Genomic DNA, 22700 nt, shown 5'->3' with positions numbered 1-22700 from the left:
GTTACCAAATAATTTTGGTACTCATGTCTTATCATTGTTTACTACAGCAAAACTAAAGTATTCAAATACGTATCTTGTTAATAATTAGTGCATTTGTCGTGATTTCTTAGAGTCAGCCAATTTTTCATCTATCATGAAAGATCAATAAAAATGATATTATAAACTGAAAAATATTTAAATTATAGTAATATTTCATTTATTCACATCTATCCCTTAATTACTATACCGCACAATTACAAAGTTCAAAGTCTCTTTACTATTCTAATAAAAAAGAAAAGAACAGGTACAAGAAGAAATCACAACGAAATGTTTCATTGTGTGAATTGTTGACGTACGCTACATTTAAAACGCATTGACTGTGTTGATGAATGCGTGACATTTTATTGGTGCATTATATGTTTTGTTATTTCTTCCTATCTATGGTGCATCAACCCACACAGTATTCCGTGGGTGTTGTAAATGGCATCGCTACTTAAATTTTATTGCCTCTGGAGCTCTAAACGTTTTATTATAGTTATTTATGTGTTTACCCTTCTCATTTCGTGGTTGATTTCGTGAAATTTAATTATCGAAGTGTAACACGTAAAATTATTTTTTGAATATTTATCATGATTCCATGCAATAAAATAAGACATATACGCAAACAACTAACATATACTAACAATTTATTTAATCGAACTAACTTTTTCACTGATACTCTATTCGCTAATGGTATTTGCTATGGTACTTGCTATGGTATTTCTATGGTATTTGCTGATACAAATGTTGAGGCTTTTAGCATTCTTCATGATATAGTTCGCACTAAATGACAGTTCAGTTGAAAAGTCCCCGGCCTACCATAATAAAACACATTTTTTTAGCAAAATTAGTTTTTTTTATTCAACATAATTCCCTTCAAGGGTGATGCACTGATTATAGAGACCCTCCAACTTTTGTATACCATTTTTGTAGTACGATTTGTCCTTTGTTTCAAAATAGGCCTCAGTTTCGGCGATCACCTCTTAATTCGACGAAAATTTCTTCCCAGCGAGCATACTTTTGAGATCTGAAAACAGGAAATAGTCGCAGGGGCCAGATCTGGAGAATACGGTGGATGAGGAAGCAATTCGAAGCTCAATTAATTGATTTTTGCCATCGTTATCACTGACTTGTGACACGGTTTATTGTCTTGGTGAAGCAGCACTTTCTTTGCGCGGCATCTACTTTACACAGAACTGTCTCATATTCAAATATTCGTGAATGATATAATGCACACGTTCAGTTGATATCTCTAGAATGCTGCTATGTCATTCAGTTTCAATTTACGGTCATTCAAAATCATTTTCTGGATTTTTTAAATGTTTTCGTCAGTAACAACCTCTTTTGGACGTCCATTGTCCACACCACGTCTAAACTTACGTATACCGTAGTATACCAATCCTTGATAGTTGATTTTCCTGTGGCAGTGTCCTGAAATTCGGCATCAAGCCAATATTTTGCTTCAACTGTATTTTATCCCATCAAAAGGCAATATTTTATCAACACGCAAAATTCCTTTTTATCCATTTTTTTTCGCAATAACAAAAGTTGTTTCACTCAAAATGCTATAATTCACAAACTAATGACCCGACAGCTGTCAAATTTATATACGCATCTTTTGATGGTTAGGGCTAACTAAAAAATATATGGATTTAATTCTAGTAGCGCCATCTATGTGTTAGGCCGGGGACTTTTCAATTAGCGATATATTTTGTGAATTAGTGGAAAAAATACTAAAGTATTGATAACTAACGGATCGTCTGATATTGTAAATTTCAACGGGATTCGGTCAGAGTAAGTACAGGAGTTGAAGCTCTAGGTATTAGTAGAGGAAAAAAGTGGCATTTATAACTGTAGTAATAAGTCGGTAGAATAAAATCAGTTGAAATGGAGGAGCCTTTGTTTATCTATTATTGTCTATCTTTATTGTTAGATGATGAGTGCGAAATAGAGAAAATCTTACAACACAAACTAAAAATCCGCTCTTTTGAAATCTTACTTTGTAATCCCTTCTGCCTTCTTTATGGCTTCAAGGCTTGGACAATATTACAGTTAGCACCAACTATGAATTGATGATGATGATATACATTTAAAAACTTAAACATGAATAAAAATAACACCATTGCCAATAAGCAGTTAAATAAAACCTGTTAACTGCGAATTCGTTCGTGTTTAACAAAAGTTAGCTTTTACAGAGATAGAAGTGTTATAAGGCGTAGGTGATAACAATATTCTATCATTTTATCCAGTGATGCATTCTCAATAACACAAGTGTTATTAAGCTTTCAATTCAGTATATTTTATTTGATAATAAAATAAGCTCTAGTTGATCTAGTTATTAAAGAAGCATATTTGTAGGACTTCTTATTTAATGAAACATGCTATAGCAGTTTTGAAAGGTCTATAAAACATTCCATATGTAAAGGTAGCGTCGTTTGTTTAATTAACTAAGATTTACCGCTCTTAAAGAGATTTCAAAAGGTCATTTTTGTCATATTTTGTTTTTTACTTCCCAAAAGTGAAAAATTCGGCGCTGACCTATCAAAAATTGCACAGCAGTGATGGTAACGAGTGCTTAAGTGAAGGCCAATGGTATAATCTATCCAAAGAAGCAGTGAACTTACGTCATGAAGATGTTTAATATATTGCATGCTGCAATTTGTAAATTCGTTTAGAACCAGACAATATTTTCCTTCACATTTTATTCCAGTTGAAAAGAGATACAATGCTGTCTGATACGTTCGAACACATAAACGAATGAGCTTATAAAAGTCGTTTGGTTGTCAAATGTATACAAAATTCTTCGAAATATTAATTATAACAACTACAGGTTATAAACCAGCAAACGTAGTTGAAGGGCCGAAGCCAGATAGAACAGATTGCGTTTCTAAATAAGTTACTTCGGACAGGAACGAGATAATGGAGGCTCCTTCATGCCAGTAAAATTTGTTAAAAAGTTAAACATTTTTACTGTTCAAGTTCCAACTGGTTTTATTGAAAGTATGTTTTAAGTGTTGCAGTTGCACTGAATATTAGCACGGTCATTAAAATAACTCAAAAAATGAAAAATATAAACTTGGATTCCTAAGAGAAAAGGTCCTCATACGAAGCGGATGACGAATCAAGATCAGCTTGATGTTAGCTCTATCAGATATCAAATATATGAAATGTATGAACAGTGGGTAGTTTTTTCAATATTAACATAATTTAATACAATTATTTCAGAGGAAACTGCCTGAAAAGTATCCATCGATAGCTTAGAGCTATGAGATAAGGTCTTTGAGGCATATAGAATGGTCTAAAAGTAACCCACGAAGAGGTTTAATACAGACATTGCTTTTTAAAATTATACAATTTTTAAAAGCATATATTAAAATGAAAAAAGACTTATTATATCAATTTGTGTATTTAGACGAGACATGGATATTTCAGAAGGGTCACTTATGGCAAGAAGATAATAAAAATTATTAAGACAATAAAAGTTTATGGAAAAAGGTAAACTTTGGAATAACAATTGTTTAGATATTATTAGTAATAACATTTATTAATAATTCATTGCAGATATATTGCTCTTGAAATTGTTGAGTTAAAATTATTTTTTGAATACTTATCATGATTCCATGCAATAAAATAAAACATATACACAAACAACTAACATATACTAATAATTTATTTAACCGAACTAACTTTACTATCGAACTACTTCACTGATATTATGTTCGCTGATGGCATTTGCTATGGTATTTGCTGATACAAATGTTGAGGCTTTTAGCCTTTGAAAAGTCCCCGGCCTACCATAGTAAAACATATTTTTTTAGCAAAACTAGTTTTTTTTTTAATTCAATATAATTCCCTTCAAGGGTGATACACTGATTATAGCGACTCTCCAACTTTTCTATGCCATTTTTGTAGTACGATTCGTCTTTTGCTTCAAAATAGGCCTCAGTTTTGGCGATCACCTCTCCATTCGACGAACATTTCTTCCCAGCGAGCATACTTTTGAGATCTGATAACAGGAAATAGTCGCTGGGGGCTAGATCTGGAGAATACGGTGGATGAGGGAGCAATTCGAAGCCCAATTAATTGATTTTTGCCATCGTTTTATCGGTGTATTGTCTTGGTGAAGCAGCACTTTCTTTTTCTTCAAATGCGGCCGTTTTTCGCCGATTTCGTCTTTCAAACGATCCAATAACGCTATGTAATAGTCGCTGGTTATGATCCTTCGTTTTTCAAGGTAGTCAATGAAGATTATTAAGAAAAAAGTAAACTTTGGAATAACAATTGATTAGATATTATTAGTAATAACATTTATTAATAATTCATTGCAGATATATTGTTCTTGAAATTGTTGAGTTGGAATGGTTAATAACACCTTTGGTTTAGATGACCTTGATCAGACACATTGAAGAAAAATTGACAAAAGATCTGTACAAATCCTGCACAAATGTGAGTTAGATTGAAAATTAACTGAAATTAGCTTAGTTATTCTTGAATTAAACTTTCTGAATATGGGATTATGATTCAGGGTGATAGGAGTGGAAACAACTAAAGGCGAGTATACATTTAATATACAATAACTGTAAGAAGTTGTATTGTAGAGTGTAAAAGAGATTTATGTGCTATAGATATGTGTGTAATTGTTCAAAATTATACATGAGGATTAGGTTAGAACGTATGAGGAGAGAATGAATACTAAATGTTTTGTAGATGTGGTAAATGCATTAGAGAGTATTAAGTGATTAATTTTATCAAGAATGGTGTACATTGGTAGTAACAAAAGAAACAAAAAAAAGGGATATAAAAATTACTTGACAAGGAAACACACCAACGAAAGAACTAAACATAAAAAGGTAAATATGCTCTCTGGAAGTAAAATACATTAATTGGATATATAATTGTTAATTAGGTGGATTAGGCCTCCAGGCTATATCATTACATATAAACACCCCCTAGAACTCTACCTCGTGGGGAGAGTAAATGTAAATATAATAAAACAACTCTAACCCATAAACTATTGTGGCTGTATAATTAACTGTAGTTTAAATTATTCGATAATATATGCATTAGATGTACTATAATGTTAAAATATATTATGTTTAATAACTTTTTTTGTTTCATTACTTTATATAAACTAGAATTTTGTTATAGATCAAAGCCAAAATAAACTAAAACTCAGGGTTGATACGGCAACATTGCGACGTTTTAACGTCATAAATTGAGATGACATAGGTTCACTGCTACTTTGGATAGACTATATAATAGGTTTGCTAGTTTTTGTTGCTATTAGTTTCTAGTTTGGACCATAAAATATTTTTAAATCGTTTAGCATAAGACTTGATATCATAATAAATTCGATACTTGGGTTTCACATGAACTAACAGTGACAAATTTAATAGCTCGAGCAGCTAATTGTGAATCGCTGTTAAAACTCAACAAAATCGGGTCATTTTTGAGACTGAAAATGATGATTGACCAGATAATTGACTGATGGTGATGTTAAGTATTTGGTAAGATTGGAAAGAAATTACTTATTATGAGCTTCTTGAACCTAACCTAACTATTAATTAGATTTTTACTATCAATAATGAATGGGATTAGAGCTGAAGGTTAAAAGACAGCCAGAATAGGTCTATAGGAAAGGCGTTACGATAACACTACACCTCACACATTTTTAGTAAGTTGACAAAAATTAAGTATGACAATTTAATGCAATGACCATCGAATCCTGGCCTTTCCCTGTCCATCGATTATCATAAGTTCCGGTATACAAACCCCTTTTAATGGCGAAGTTAAGTTGGCGGTGAAGTAACTTATGAAATGATCATGGTGGATCATGGATCAGGTCATGGTTTTATGAGAAATGTATCAAAGATCATGTATGAGAACCGCACATATCTTGTTAACTAAAATTCACATGAAAAACATAAAATAAACAAAATTACTTATTATATTAATACTAAGTCAGACATATTGTGTGTGGAAAAATAGAAATACCAATGTTAAAAATACAATCCACATCCCTCTGTAAAACGGTTTGTTGTATATAGTAAATTTAGTAAAACAAATAAAATATACAAAACATTCCATCATCATAATAAATAATTTTACCTCGTTACTGCATATGGAAATTAATAATTTTTAATATTCTTGAAAGCTACTGTTAAAAACAAGGCTCAGTTCACAGTCTAATAGTTGTGCGTAATGTAATGCGGTTGCAATGCCTTCACTTTTTCAGGTTAGCTAACGAACATTTGCGGGAGTGAAAAACATTTTGCAGACTGTTTTACGTAAGTCAGTTGTATTCGGCCATTTAAACGATTTGGTAGTAAAGCTCTACTTGAAAGACGAGGTCGCCCAAATCAACCAAAATTAATTCACATACAAAGACAATACACCTTCTCAGTTATAGACAGAAAAGAGCTTAAATGTTGAAAGGGTTACCACATCAGCTAGACATTAGACTAATAGAAAATCTGAAAGCAATATTCCAAGTTCCTTCTGTTTGAAAGAAATACGTTCTTATACCGTAATTGATGTGTTGATAATATACGGCTTTTATGGAAAGGTACATATATATGAACACGAGCACCAGGGAAATGGTAAAAATGTCTAGGAAGTGATGCTCCATAATTGAATAAGCTGATATCTCATACAAGCGAAATGTTTAATTAAATATTAAAAAACAACTAAACTGAATAAAGTTGTAATAAAGTTATTAAAATTATTAAATTGCAGATAACAAAAATAATGTAACTTTATATTATAATATAATACATATATTATAATATATAATAAAATTATGATACAACAATTTATTAAACAAGAATATTAAAGTTATAAATGTTTTAAGTTAACTAAATCAGAAAGTTCTAAAATAGAATCAATACAATATATGTCTACATAATGATATAGACAAATATTGAAAATGCGTTACTGTAATTTATGATTGGATCCTGTTATGTATGTTAACACACCTATATGATGATCTCAACAAGTATGGATAATGTTTGGTTGTCGTTCTTAATTGTAACCGATGCTAAACATGTAAACAACAGTCCACGGGAAAACAATCGCTTTTGGCACAGTTATTCGAATTGAAACGAAATAAAATCATACCCTTATTATCCATTTTGTTTTCAAACAAAAAATATGTTGTATCTGTTATTCGTCGATTTACATAAAACATATACGTAAAACGATCAACGTTCATTGGGGTTTTTAGTTATATTTCTGTTATGATAATAGGCGAGTAAGATACACCTGATGGTTAAGTAAAGAATGATAATAACAATATTACAGTTTATTTGAAAGTAATTACAAAATATAGAAAATTGTGAATTTTAACAAGGTATTTACTAGTATTTTTGTGGAGATCACTGTCTTACAATAAAACAGATTAGCTAAACACTTATATGACAAAGTTAATGCTAGTACCAAGGCAGAAAAGTGTCAACATAGCAACCTTTATCTATGTCATAATATTAATAGGTATTTGGTTGACACCTATAATATGAATGACGCTATAAATATGAATACCTATATGGCAAAACAGTTGTTTTTGACACGTTTATTTAAATTAAAACAAAATGAAAACTTAATAAGTTAAATATACGCTTTATTGCAAAATAGCTTAAAGCTATATCGTACTGTGACTCCATTTTCTTTTTTTCCACGCCGTACATTATGAAACATTTGTATAGAACAATATATACAAAAAAAAATTAAATGCTCATTAAGTATTATCGAAAATCATATTTGGTAATGTTATAAAACTAAATAAAAAAGATGAATAATGATAATACACAGTAAAAAAAATTGAACCGACTTCAAAAAATAAATAAGGAACTCACTAAAAATTAAATATTATCAAACTTAGATATTTAGTACAAAAAAAAAACATTTTAAAAAAGCATGAACATATATGCATAAATAATTGTTGTAATAACTAAATAAAAATAATTAAAAACCTTATTTTAACTACTACACGTATTTTATTTTCAACTATATGATTGTATATTGTATAGAGCTAAATACCTACCTGAACCTATTTATCTATTTACAATATTATTTTAACTACTACCAACTGACTACTTTGAAGTACATGTACATATTTTGAATGTATATATTTTATTTTAAAATATTTTTTTTGTCAAAAATCAAGTCAAAAAAAGTTTGATTATTTTTTAACATTTACTAAGTTGATTATTTACTTTTTGAAGTCGGTTCAATTTTTTTGTTCAAATAAAATATTTTTTCACTTTTTGGTGTTATACATTTGTTTCAATAAATTACACAGTTATTTTATTTAATATTACAATGGATAGGCCAAGTAAAGGTGCAGCCCATATGAGGAAAAATAGGAATAAAGACAGAATGATTGAAAATAAAGAGCGCTTCAGACCCCAGAGTCCGCTACCCAGCCTAGGTGATTTGACAAATGTTGCTAACTAAACAACAAAAAGTTATCGTCACCGCCGGGATTAGTACCCACGATCTCCATTTGGGAGCTAATCGTTTTAACCATTATAGCATAGAAGAAATTGTCTACAACATTTTTACGAGGTCTTATATGCTATAGTTAGTGCTTAAAAAGCAAACTGAATGGCTTTTGCACTGAACGACTATACCTAAGTATCTGATTATTTTAGGAAAAAAATGTCGATTTAGTGGAGTCCTTATAACACTTTTCAACACATTGCTTCGCTTGAACAGTATTTTTTCGCATCAAGAAGCAGTGTAAAATTACAAGACAAAATTGTTGTTGATCCATTGTTTTGAAAATAACCCAAGTAGTGTCACTCTTAGCACAATAACTCACAAACTTATGAGTAGAATATCATGAAACTCTAACAGCTTTCTTTTGAAGGTTAGTACAAACTGCAAAAGCGTGTGTTAGGCCCGGGACTTTTCAGCCCATCTGTTATATAATAATAGCAACAAGTATTGATAATTATTTTTTTGTTTTCCTCGTTCCTTAATTGTAACCGATACTCAATATATAAAAAATATTTCATGAGGAATCAATCACTTTTAACACATTTATTGAGACTGAAACGAAACGAAAACATACCCATGCTAGCCATTTTGTTTCCAAACATTTTAAAATTACATTATGTCGTGGTCTTATTTTTAAATAGTGCTTACAGTATCTGTTGTTTTTTTTTCATTTTTATTATGATAATTAGCGAGGCATGTAAGGCGAGGAATAAAATTAAGTAAATTCAACAAACAATATAAAATATACTACGAAAAGTACGTAAAATCAATGTAATTAGGAAAAAAATAGTAATGCACAGTGTACTATATCTACTTAATGATATTGACGTGTATTGATAGTATTTGGATGTCACTCTTAATTGCAACCGATACTAAAAATATAAATAATTTTCCCAGCAAAACCGCAGTTTTTGACTCAATTATTGGAATTGAGACGAAATAAAAATATAATTGGTTAACTATTTGCTTTATTCTGAAATATTTTTAAATTATATTGTATCGGGACTCTGATTATTAAATTATGATTACAATATGCTGTATTTGTTATCCATAACTGCACAGAAAAATATTTACCAGTATAAAATAAATTAAATTTAAATGAATAACGTTCATTAAACATTGACTAAGTTTTATCAAAAATCATAGTAGAAAACACAACTGGGTTGCTTAAAATGGGTAGTAAGCATCATCCTTTGCCCTTTATTATTCGGCTAAAAGGACTAGGCGAAAGCAATGATATATACATGATGATTAATACAGCTAGCTATATATATGGACAGGTATTGATATTGTTTGGTTGTCACCTGTAATTGCGTCTGGTACTAAAAATATGAACATGCCCAGCAAAATAGTGGCTTTGGATACATTTATTTAAACTAAAACAAAATAAAAACATAACCAGTTAATGTTTATACGATTTGTTTCAAAATATTTCAAAGCATTTAATTGTACCATGGTTCCATTTTTATGTCATTCCATGCGGTATTTGTATCAAAATTCACAGCTAATGATTCTATAAAACTAAATTACTAAAAATGGTGCCAAACGTCGTGCTTTAGCTCTTCAGGTTTAACAAAAAATATACTACGAAAAGTAAGTAAAATTAATGTAATTACGAAAAAAAGTAATAATGCGCAACGTCCTATATATACTTAATGATATTGACGTGTATTGATAGTATTTGGTTGTCACTCTTACTAAAAATATAAACAATATTCCCAGCAATACCGCAGTTTTTGACACATTTATTGGAATTGAAATGAAATAAAAACATAACTGGTTAACTATTCGCTTTATTCTGAAATATATTCAAGTTATATCGTATCGGGACTCTGATTTTTAAACTATGATTACAATATGCTGTATTTGTTATCCATATCTGCACAGAAAAATATTTACCAGTGTAAAATAAATCAAATTATCGTCAATCGTTATTCATTTATAACGTTCGTTAAACAACGACTAAGTTTTATCAAAAATCATAGTAGAAAACACAACTGGGTTGCTGAAAATGGGTGGTAAGCATCATCCTTTGCCCTTTATTATTCGGCTTTATTAAAGCAATGATTGCAGGCAAGTTAAGTGTAATTTGATCAAAAGCGTCACATTCAACAACAGGAAAACATCTAATATAGGCTTGTGTTTTGAACAATACCTGTGTGTACCAATAAAGTGTCGATAGAAAACATAGATCATATGTATCTAAAGTGGCATTAATACGCATATACCTATTTTACTTTTATTATCGTAATTAGCAAGGAAAATGCAGCTAAAAAGTAACTATCAATCTTATTAATTTAAGGTAATAATAAATCATTATAACTATATAGACAATAAAGTATTGCACTTTCTTTAAAATTAATTATAAAATTAGAAAATCATAACTAATTATTTTTAACAAGGTGTCTACTTATATTTTCATAATGCGGATTACTGTATTAATATAATATAAAATAGATTAGTTAAACGCTCCATTGACAAAGTTAACTGCAAGTACCAAGACACAAAAGTGTTAATACAGCTAACTATATATAATATTGACAGGTATTGATATTGTTTGGTTGTCACCTGTGATTGCATCTGGCACTAAAAATATAAACATGCTCAGCAAAACAGTGGCTTTTGATACATTTATTTTAACTAAAACAAAATAAAAACATAACCAGTTTTAACCATATTTAATTGTACCATGGTTCCAGTTCCATTTTCTTGCTATTCCATGCGGTATTTGTATCAAAAAATGACAAACAAGACAAAAAGAACATCAAATTAAATAAACGCCCATTAAGTATTATCAAAATTCACGGCTAATAATGCCATAAAACTAAATTACCAAAAAATGGTGATAAACGTCGTCCTTTACCTCTTCAGGTTTAAAAAAAAGAGCAATGCGAAATAAAATGAAGTTAATTCAACAAACAGTATAAAATATACTATGAAAAGTACGTAAAATCAATGTAATTACGAAGAATGGGATAATACATAGTATGTTATATCTACTTAATGATATTGACGTGTATTGATAGTATTTGGTTGTCACTCCTAATTGCAACCGGCGCTAAAATATAAACAACATTCCCAGCAAAACCAGAGTTTTTGACACATTCATTGGAATTGAAATGAAATAAAAACATAACTAGTTGACTATTCGCTTTATTTTGAAATATTTTAAAGCTATATCGTATCGTGACTCTGTTTTTTAAATTATGCTTACAATATGCTGTATTTGTTGCCCATAACAGCACAGCAAAATATTTACGAGTACAAGGCTAAAATAAATCAAATTTAACAGACAAACATTCGTTAAACATCTACTACATTTTATTAAATTTCATAGTAAAAAATGCTGCAGAACCGGGTTGAAAATGGGAGGTAAGCATCATCCTTTGCCCTTTATTATTCGGTTCAAAGAACAAGGCGAAAGCATTCATTGCAGGCAAGTTAAGTGTAATTTGATCAAGAGGGTCACATTCAACAACAGGAAAATATCTAATATAGGTTTGTGTTTTGAACAATACCTGTAAGTGCCGATAGAAAACTTAGACCATACGTATCCAAAGTGGCATTTTAAATGGAGCCCTTTCCTGATCTGTTTGGAAACGGAACCGGCGAGCAAAATACTGCGACACTGGAAATCACCAGCCGACGAAATCGCGATCGCGTGTAGATATTTTTCAAATGCGAACGAACGGCCACCGTAGGTAAAAATATCGTAGTCTGGTACAACCCATACGTCGTTGTGTGCGCGTCGAATTTTGGCAAAGAACGGGGCGAGAGAGTGGGACGTGAAGCGCTATCGATTTTTCTCTTATTGTACGGATTCGGGATCCAGATTTGATGCTGGAAAATGGAAAATATCTCGAACGGCGACCGGGCACCATCTGACGGGAAGCTGTGACACCGCGGGCGCGCGACGTCAAGGATTCCGACTTAATCCGAGGGCTCCAGATGGGTTATTTTTGTCCAAATAGCATTGAGATTATTTATATCGATCAATTCTCAACTGACATGTTAATAACACTTAATATATAGATCTAAAGTATTGTTTAATATTTATTTTAAAATATAACAGTTTTGTTAAAATGATCACATAGTGAATTTCCTTAACATAGAACATATTGGGGTAGGTTTGTCCACAAACTCCTAGGGAAGGAAGAAAATAATTAGATTCCATATGTTTCTACAAATGATGTCAACGGATTTATCTGATACTTCTGCACAACATATTTACACATGTATTGTAATAGAAAAATGTTTCTATACCTATTATTTCCAATAGAGATACAAATGTAAACAACTGTTCAATTCGATGGTTATGACAGTTCTGTACATAAAATAACAGTTCTGCATTTAGTATTATTGATTTATTTAGTGTATATAGAGGTCAATTATGGAACGCTCAGTGTTTCGACATTCGTTACTCTTTTTAAAGAAATCTGCTGCCGAAGCCCATCAAATTTTTAGATAATTTATGGTTTTGCTGCTCCTTTATAATTCAATTGTCGGTTTTCTTTTCAATCATTTAAAAGTGATGATTTTGGAGTCAATGATTTTTGAGAATGAACGTGAATGACAAAGAACGTCCTAAAGGATCCACGAAGTTTTAACAACAAATTGCTAGACTGATTGAACTGAAACTCAGCTCACACTCAAAAACTCAAGAACCTTTGAACTCAAGCTTACACTCAAGAACTTTTGGAGCATAGCATGATAGAAAGCGATAGAAAGATCCAATAGAAGGAAAAATTGCTGTAACATGAATTGACTTATAGTTCCTTCTGATTACCACTTGTTCAGATCGATGTAGAATGGCTTTGCTGCCATACCGATTTCGAAATACGAAGAAGTTCGAAAAGTGATCCATGATCTTCATCCATTCTATCAAATCAAGATCATTCGTTGACACGGTACCGCTGTTGTTAGAAAGGTGGGTAGAAGATGATAAAAGTATTTTGATAAGTATATATGGTACCAATTTTACTTGATAAATTCAATATTTTAAAGTTAAAAATATATATCACAATATATGAAAACACCTAATATTTACCTCCGTAATAATTAATATCATCTCCACAATATTGAAGCATATATATAGACTCAAATTGATAAACTTACAATAAACTAGGCTGACTTATTCATCAATAAATTGCAAAAAATGAGGGAATTATTTATGAAGCCGAATTTAACATTCTCTTTACAACATACGAGTAGACAAGAAAAAAAATTGAAATTGATGTTAGCCTCAAAATTTGAGGTATGTGAAGTATTCTAAAATACTCCTGAATTAAACAAAAATTATTGAAAATAGCTAACTGTATAAAACAATTGATATTTATTAAGTTAATAAAAAATTGCAATCTTATATTTCTATTTCCATAAAAGATTTTCATATAGCGATTTTAAAAAAGGTATTTGCTACATTTCCATTTTATAGGTCGGAATATATGTTTGATATTAGATGATTTGATAAATTGCCATTACATAAAATGTGAAAAATTGTTTAGCTGATATATTCAGTAGGGTGTCAAAAGACCTTCAGTGTTTAGATTAAAGAAAACCACCTGTCCCTTACAAAGTTTAATTTGCGGTTATATAGTTTTAAACCATTATTACAATTATTCTCAATTATTAATAAATGATAAATAAATAAATATATGCAACTAAATGAAAAAAAATGTCATAAAAACAGCAAGTATATAACAAGTAAGTAACTTCAGTTACTTGAAATATATCATAAAAATATTTGTAATAGTAAAAACATCAGATTATTACTTAGTACCCCATTAGGTAGCATTCTTCAATTTTACTTACAATATTAAATGATTTTTAAGAAATTGTATTTCAGTGTATTTAAAAAAGCCTCTAGTTAATGGTTATCAATAAACGACGGCTCTCATTAACTACAAAAAAAAAAACAGCACTCGAGTGGTACGACTTCCGCATCTCCACCGAAAAATACTTGTAACGAGGTGGAAGGTGGATTATAATATTAAGCTTGTTGTTGGTGAAAGACAAAGAACATGAAGGCCAACTTTTGTATTCGTGCTCTTCCCTAGATACCACCTATTCGTTTTTGCACAGATATACAATGATGCTGAAATATAAACCATAAGTTATTTTATGTTAATTATAGCTATTATAATTCAGGGTCTCCATGTAGATTTATGAACTCATCTGATGAACAAATAAAACCCTATCAGTCTCAAGACCTCAATTTATGGAAACTGATAGTAAATCAACAATATTGATCCTATTATACAAATGATAGTAAAATACAGACATACTATTATACAAATAATCGGCTGTAAATAATAATACCAGTTTCAAGTATTCCTTTATTTCATTTTACAATATATATATATTTATCAAATAAAGAACACAACTTTAACCACAGCCCAAAAAAAAATTAAGTACAAAGTCATCTATGAAGAAATATCTTTAATTAAAAACTAAGCTTTTTAAGCTAAGCCTCTAGTTTTTAAGTACTGGGCTACTACTAGAGTCATCATAGTTCCAAACAAAAAGAGCCCACATGGCAGCGATGATGCTATACTTTCTTCAGCTAAAATCAAAATATATAGAATAACATATGAGCACCATATTTATTTCTTGTGTTGAAATGATATTGGCCGTATTAAAACAGTCTAATATATGAGGTGTTATTTCCTTGTGTGAGATGTTAATTCACTACCACAATATAGCTAGGACAGAAGTGTTTTTAATATGGATGTAATTGTGTGTGGATAAGCAAACAGCATAAATTAATTCAACCTTGGCCATCATCAAAATATATTTACCCCGATTAAAATATTATTTTTAATACGTTAATACCTCCTTTAATAATTCTTAATAATAATACATTTTTGAAATTTAAATAACAGAACAATAATCTATTAACAGTTTTAGCATATCTTTAATAAAAATATATTATTATGTTGAAATAATATTTTTAAATAAATCATCGTGCTAAATCAAAAACAGTGTGATCAAAAAATAATAAGGTTTCATTGGATTGATAATTCTTCTTGGACGTAGTGAATATATAATAGGATTTTGTTCGTTTTTTTCAGTCATGTTTAGGTTTTAATCTCCTCAATCGATGTCCTCCAAGCCGTTTGTTAACGATATCCGATGAGGTTAAATCAAAGTGATATGATGAATAATAATTCAGTTTGGAATAACAACAATTTTTTTATAAATCAATGATATTGTGAAACCTTGTGATGAAAAAATCAACCGTGATTAAAAAATCCTATAATTTCGGAAATACATGAATTGATGACAGTTTAATAAAAAAAGTGGGATTCATAGCGAACATGATGATTCTTGTGTCATACTATTTTTCGATCACAGTACATAGAGTCGGATATTTTGATAATGGGTGTACCAAATAAAGTTGCAAAAGTATAAAGAAAAGTTCACACCTGCATGGGGATCCTCATCAAAAGATAGATGGGAAAAATCTAACACAAAAACAAAATATTTAAGGACATTGATGGTTTTTACCAGTCACCAGTATTAAGACTACCAAATAATTTTAAAAAACAAATGCAAATGCTCACATGATTTTTGATGATTACTTGTATCCTCAACAGCCCAACCCATGCTCCGTTTAATTGCCATTTTCCATCTGGTGTATTTCATATCTCTCACTGAAATAAAACCAGTTTAAGATTGAAAATGAATATGATAACTTTTTGTTAAACAAAAACTTGCCATTTTCTGAGATTGATGGTACAAAAATATCATTAGGTGTAGCTTGAATTTTTTTTGCGTCCCATACCTCTACTCCTTGAGCACTACCTGCTGCTATAGCAGCACCCAGTGCTGTTGTTTCCAACATTGTAGGTCTTACTATAAAAACCTTGTTAAAATATTTTTATACACTGGCAAATAGAAAACCAACCAACTGGAATTCCACAATAATCCGCTTGCATTTGCATGAGATAATCATTGATGGTCATTCCGCCATCAACAAGTAGTTTTTTTAATGGTATTCCACAATCTAATGACATAGCCTCCAGAACATCACGTACTTGATAGCATACGCCTTCCAGTGCTGCTTTTACTAAATGCCCAGGCTTGGTTTCTTCTGTTAAACCACATATGACGCTACGGAACACAATACATGAACTTAGATATTTTATATAAAAGAAAATAATGTATTTTACCTTCTAGCATCCTTTCGCCAGTATGGGGCATACAATCCTGAAAAAGCTGGTACAAAGACTACCTCACCTGTATCTCCCACTTCCTGTGCTAACTCTCCTGATTCACTAGCATCTTTGATAATTTGTAAGTTATCTCTTAACCATCTGATAGATATACCTAATAAAACATTATTACATATTTAAACTGTTATAAGGCAGATGTAAATTGATATTTTAGTTCGACTTAATATACCTAAAAATTAAACAACCTGCAATAGCTACTGAACCCTCCAAAGCATATATAGGCGACTGATTGGGTCCCAGTTTGTAGGCAACTGTTGTTAAAAGGCCATGAGATGACTGTACCATCTTTAAGAAATATAAAAAATGAACTTATTTTTTTATATGTATGAACTTTTAGAATAAAAAATAAATTATTTAAATGCATTTTGAAATAGATTGGTAAAAAAGTAATGTCGGCTTTTTTCAAAATAAATTTTAAATATTAATCAATGGTAAATGTAACGTTTTGATCAATAGTATATGATCTTTTGTAATTTTTCTGGTAAACCCATAATTCTGTTACAGAAGACCTTCTGATTCACATTTTCTTTTAAAATTACCTTTACACTATTAACAGAGATGTGACATGATGGAAAATATTATTCTTCTGAGTTCTGGCAGTTTTTTATATAGCCTACTTTAATGATTACACCAACTCGAGTAGCTTATGAATAAAACACCTACTACCACCTTCCTTGGCGCAAATGTGAGCTCTGCAACCGTTTGTGAAACTTCTTTGTTTTTCGCATATTATTGTTATATGTAATGGACTATCTACGAAATTGAAATGAACCAAATCCATGAACCTAAATATTGAGTTTCTTTTAGTACCCAGATTTATTTAAATGGTTCAAGACTGTTTTATGGTCCATTTAATTCTGTAGTGATGTTCCGAGATGAAACATGTCGGTTTACCTTAAGAATTTTATTGACTAACTCGCCAGCTATAGCACGTTTCACCTTTAACATCGAAATTTCCCAAATGAAAATGAAAAAAACACACTGGTGCTCATTTAACAAATTATCACCATAAATAATTGTGCTGCATTTCTCCCCTTCTCTCTCTCAATCTCCATTTCCAAAGAGTTATAACTTGTGGACCGAGTAAATGAATGATGCTACCTTTATATTCAGAATGTTCTATGAACTGTTACTCGTCATTATAAAATCATTACTAAAGATATGAGACTTTATAGCAATCTATTAAGAAAAACCAAAATTACTTTTCCTTCAACTTTATATTTCACTATAATATGCGATATTTTAAATATATATTAGATAAAATAAAATATTTGTGATACTCACACTTGTACCCGTATTATATAAAATAAAGCATCCAGTTCCATAAGTACTTTTTGCTTGGCCTATGTTAAAACATAATTGTCCAACTAAAGCCGCTTGTTGGTCTCCTAAAACCTAACAATAAACCCCTTACTAAACAAACAAAATATTTAAATGGTCAAAAATACCCCAGAAATAGGAACTCCAGATAATATCAGACTTTCCGCAATATAACCATAGATTTCGGACGAACTTCTTATCTCTGGAAGGATATTCATTGGAATGTTAAAAATTTTACATAGCTGTGGATCCCATTTTAAAGTTTCAATATTCATCAACATTGTCCTAGAAGCATTCGTACAATCAGTTATGTGTAACCCGCCTTTAACACCACCAGTCAAATTCTGAAATAAAATTATTATATATATATATATATATATATATATATATATATATATATATATTATTTCAAATTGAATTTTATATGAATTGTTATAATTAAAATGTTCATATTAACAAAAAAAAAAAAAATAAAAATCTAGATAATGTATTATTATTAGATAATTATTTTTCCAAATATTCATAAAAATAGAAAGAAAAAAGAATAAATATTAGATGATATATCAATTATATTGATCTTGAAATATATTGATATTTGAGTTCTTATTTCAATGCCATCTTTATAAGATCTTATGCAATAACAAAACTTTAATAATTTTTTTCAACATAAATATATTCTAGAGTCTTTGAAATAAATTCATATTAAATTAGATCATAAACAAATAAAATAGCCATCATAAACATTATAGGAAAGGTAAGATTTTTCAAGTTTTGCTAATTTTAAGAAATATATTATTCTAGCATATTCATGAAGTGACTAAATAATGATTTAAACTAACTTAACTTACCCAAACGAGCCAACTGTCAACATTACCAAAAAGGCACCTATTCTCATTCATTGCTTTTTTCACTTCAGGAATATTATCCATCATCCATTTAATTTTTAAAGCACTAAAATAAGTACTAACAGGTAATCCACAAACATTTTGAAGAAAGTTCTGTGACTTTTTGCCATTTTGTAATATTTCATCAACTGTACTTGAAGTTCTCATGTCCATCCAAACTAATGCATTGCAAAGGGGCTTACCCGTAAGCTTATCCCACAATAAAGTAGTTTCCCTTTGATTAGTAATACCAATAGCAACAATATCTTCATGGTTTATATTGAGTTTTTTAAGATTATCGCATGTAACTTCAATTGTTTCTTTAACAGCTTGAAGTATTGTCATTGGATCTTGTTCAAACCATCCTTCCTGTGGGCATATATGAGGTACTTCCTTTTGGTGATAAGTTAAAACCTCAGCAGTTTTAGAAGCAAATACCTGTTATTAAGTAAATCATAATGTTTATACAAAATATATAACTGAAAACTTACTAAAAACCGAGTACTGGATGTTCCTTCATCTATAGCCCCTATTAAGGGACCATATTTCTCACGAGTTATGCTCATTTTGATACAATTAATGAACTAGGTTTTAAGTATAAAGATCAAATTCCGCTGAACTTATTTTTAATGCCATTTTTTAAAATTGATATAACCTTAATATATTTACATTATTGCTATGTTGCCACAACTATGACTTTAATATTTGTTCATTCTGATTTTATAAAAACATTAACGTTTTTAATAAAGAAATGTAATTGACATTAAAATATATAAATCATAGAAAAAAATATAAATATACAATTTATATATTTTTATTTTGGAATTTCCTGCCTATAATATAGCCTATTTTAAAGATTATCTGAAAGATGTCACCACTAAGAGATATTTAGGAACATATATCTATATTATTTGGATCTTAACACAAAAAGTAGTCTTTATAATAGATTTCTTTTAAAAATATTTTGTTTTGGAACTTTCTGTCTATAATATAGCTTATTTAAAAAACTTTTCTTAAAGATGTCACCACTGATAGCTATTTAGGAAGAGATATCTATATCTGTTATCATCTCACAAAAAGTAATCTGGCATAAATTTATAACTTTTTAAATAGATTTCTTTTAAAAAGTTTCAATAAAAAGTAAAAAATTATATTGTATTTGCGCCTTGTGCATAGATAACTAATTATACTAAGAAGAAAATTTGAGTTATATACAGAGTTATGGGTTTACCAGAAATATTACCTGTAAGGTCTTATATGACATATGAAACCAATAATAGATAACTTTTAGTAATATTAATTTTTAAGCGTAATTTTATATATAACCTATAAATTTAAACTAAAATATATTAACGTAAATAAATAAAATTTGTAGTTCTTTTGACTTTGGTTTATGTTTCAAAAAACTTCGGTTTATTTTTCAGAATTTTTGCATATATTTGTTTACATATATTTAATAATACTTAATTTTGTTTTGTTCTTTGTTTATAATTAATAAATAAAATATATTTATAAAATATATATTCATTTGTGTATGAGATTTTAAAATGTATACTGCCATGAAGTGTTAAAGAAGCTTCATCTTATTCTCCGGAACAAAGAGCATTTAAACACATCTTGGACGACGAGCTTTATAACCCTCGGTGAAAACTCATAAAATACTCCCCTTGCAAAAGGGAAAAATACATTTTTTATCTGGTTATCGGTCCGACGCTTACCAGCAAAGATATACTGCCCCATCCATATTTTCTCGGTTTTCCCCTTTAACGATGATGCATGCAACTTTCTTCCGTATAAATAATGTTATAATTGTTATTTATGCATCTGTGATATAATAATAGAACACTCCAGCATATTCTAAGGATAGGCATTTTAATAACTCTAAAAGTGCTTCAAATACGTTTACTTTAATTTATTTTTCATAATATTCTAGTTGTATCATTAATCACTCAGTTTTAATTTAAATACTCATACATTAGTTATTATAGTCTATTCAAAGTTTATTTGTATATGCGTTATCAATATGTTTAATGTATTGCCTGCTGCAAATTGTAAATTCATTTAGTTCGATTAGTTCGGACATGTAAACGAATGAGCCTGTTAAAGTCGTCCAGTTGTTAGACGTATGCAAAATTCTTGAAAGTAATAGTGATAAGATATAGTGAAAGTGATAGTGGCAATAGTAGTTTATAATTCTAACCTTAAACTATTGTGGTTGTATAATTAACTGTGGTTTAGATGTACTATAATGTTAAAATAAATTATATTTGATAACATTTTTGTTCAATTATTTTATTTGGATTAGAATTATGCTATATGTCAAAGCTAAACTGAACTAAAACTCAGAGTTGATGCGGCAACATAGCGAGGTGTTGATTTCCAAGTTTATAGAGAGAGAGAGTGAGAGAATCCAAGAGAAATAGAGATTTAACTTCATAGGAAATTTTAGCGAAATGTTTCGCGACGTCCAACATGTAGATATCGCTACGTTTAACATATTACTTGTTTTATTCGCTATTCTAAGAGCCGCGACGGAATCTGATTGGTTCATTTCGTTCTATGATTTGTTTATTTTGTACGCCATTTTCAATATGCCCTATATTGAAAACAGTGTGGTTGGCTTTTTATAACGTTTTTACATTAAATTATTTTATTTTATTAGGAAGTGTTGTGTGCCCTGATGCACAGATGGTGAGGAAATGCATCATCGTTTTCCATTAAAAAAGCGATCTTTAAGAAATGAGTAGAAAAGATTAAAAATTCTAAATTAGTTGGGTTAAACATGAAACAGATTTATGATCATTACCATGGCAGAAATTTTTGTGATAGATTTAAACTTTCCGTTAAGTACTTATGAACAATTTAGTGATGGTGAAAATAATACCACGAGCCCAGAATATGTACAAATGGAAGTGGATCAAAATCAAAATTATATAGAAGGTAAATTGAAGGAGTCTGTCTTACTATATCTATATTTGTAGTGCTTATTTCCATCGTTCCAGGCCCACAACGACGGTGTTCGAAGCAAGTATCATCGACATTTGAACAAACTCCAGAAGATAATGGTAAAGTTTGTATTCATTCAGCCAGTATCCTTCTTTCTGCTCATTCTTACTGTTAATTACTTGACTTTATAACTTCAATAAAGATGTTCCTATAAGAGCAAACAAAGTTTTACATTATAGCATAGTACACATCTCAGGTTATTTAGTAAAACTTTTTAAAAAAGAAATTAAGTGTGATTTTTGTTTACAGATAATTATGAATAAATCAGTAGACCCAGAAATTGAGACTGATTTTATAGAGGCAAGACAATATCTCGTGCCCCAGACTCTAACAAAATTGTTTTATTATACTGTCGGTGGGTCTTTGAGCTATGTCTTATTTTATTCAGCGATTTTGCCACGTTGATAATATAACAACATTTTTGTCAAATATTTAAAAAAAAAGTAAATTTAAAACCCTTCAATTGTCCATTCCATAATGATCTTTCGGATAAAATATTAGAAGTACTAACGGAGAGATGGAAGTGATCATTTTGATTTGCAATGCACCTAAGTTTTTTGCTTATGGTTTTATATATATGTATATAATATTTATATTTTATATATATAGTTATTTTTATATTATATTTATATTTTGTAGATAAATTTACATTATAAATTTATATTTATTGTTATAGTTTATATTTATATTTATTTATTTTTAAATATTATGTTTATATGTATATTTAATTGAATTTAAACTA

The 22700-nt window shown here is 29.7% G+C and overlaps 2 protein-coding genes across 6 annotated transcripts in view; both read right to left on the bottom strand.

Annotated features, from left to right (window-relative positions):
* Alk (Anaplastic lymphoma kinase) overlaps nt 1–12331 on the bottom strand; it is a 68969-nt gene extending 56638 nt beyond the window's left edge. For both annotated transcript variants that reach the window (XM_076406654.1, XM_076406655.1), the window contains exon 1: nt 12033–12331. The gene's annotated coding sequence lies outside the window, so the exon portion shown is untranslated. The remainder of the gene's footprint in view (nt 1–12032) is intronic.
* Nucleotides 12332–14835: 2504 nt separating this feature from the next.
* Nucleotides 14836–19717, bottom strand: LOC143197882 (glycerol kinase 3). 4 transcript variants are annotated; one of them, XM_076406664.1, is made up of 11 exons: nt 19444–19717; nt 18917–19390; nt 18197–18412; nt 18033–18143; nt 16934–17033; nt 16686–16842; nt 16421–16626; nt 16231–16368; nt 16077–16166; nt 15939–15977; nt 14836–15076 (listed from the first exon to the last, which is right to left on the bottom strand). In XM_076406664.1, exons 1-11 carry the CDS (start codon nt 19516–19518, stop codon nt 14973–14975), a joined length of 1710 nt encoding a protein of 569 aa, XP_076262779.1. In that variant the 5' UTR covers nt 19519–19717; the 3' UTR covers nt 14836–14972. The 4 variants fall into 4 exon arrangements, with proteins under 4 accessions (XP_076262779.1, XP_076262778.1, XP_076262782.1 ...); XM_076406663.1 differs by having other exon boundaries at nt 16077–16162; nt 16227–16368; nt 19444–19711; XM_076406667.1 differs by lacking the exon at nt 15939–15977.
* Between the last annotated feature and the right edge of the window lie 2983 nt (nt 19718–22700).

Source organism: Rhynchophorus ferrugineus, unplaced genomic scaffold, assembly GCF_030347505.1.
Source record: "Rhynchophorus ferrugineus isolate W39M unplaced genomic scaffold, kcgeb_rfMv2 rfM6, whole genome shotgun sequence".
In the NCBI taxonomy this organism is placed as follows: domain Eukaryota; kingdom Metazoa; phylum Arthropoda; class Insecta; order Coleoptera; family Curculionidae; genus Rhynchophorus; species Rhynchophorus ferrugineus.
The sequence above is the reverse complement of the archived record's forward strand: the minus strand, read 5'-3'. Positions and strand labels throughout refer to the sequence as shown.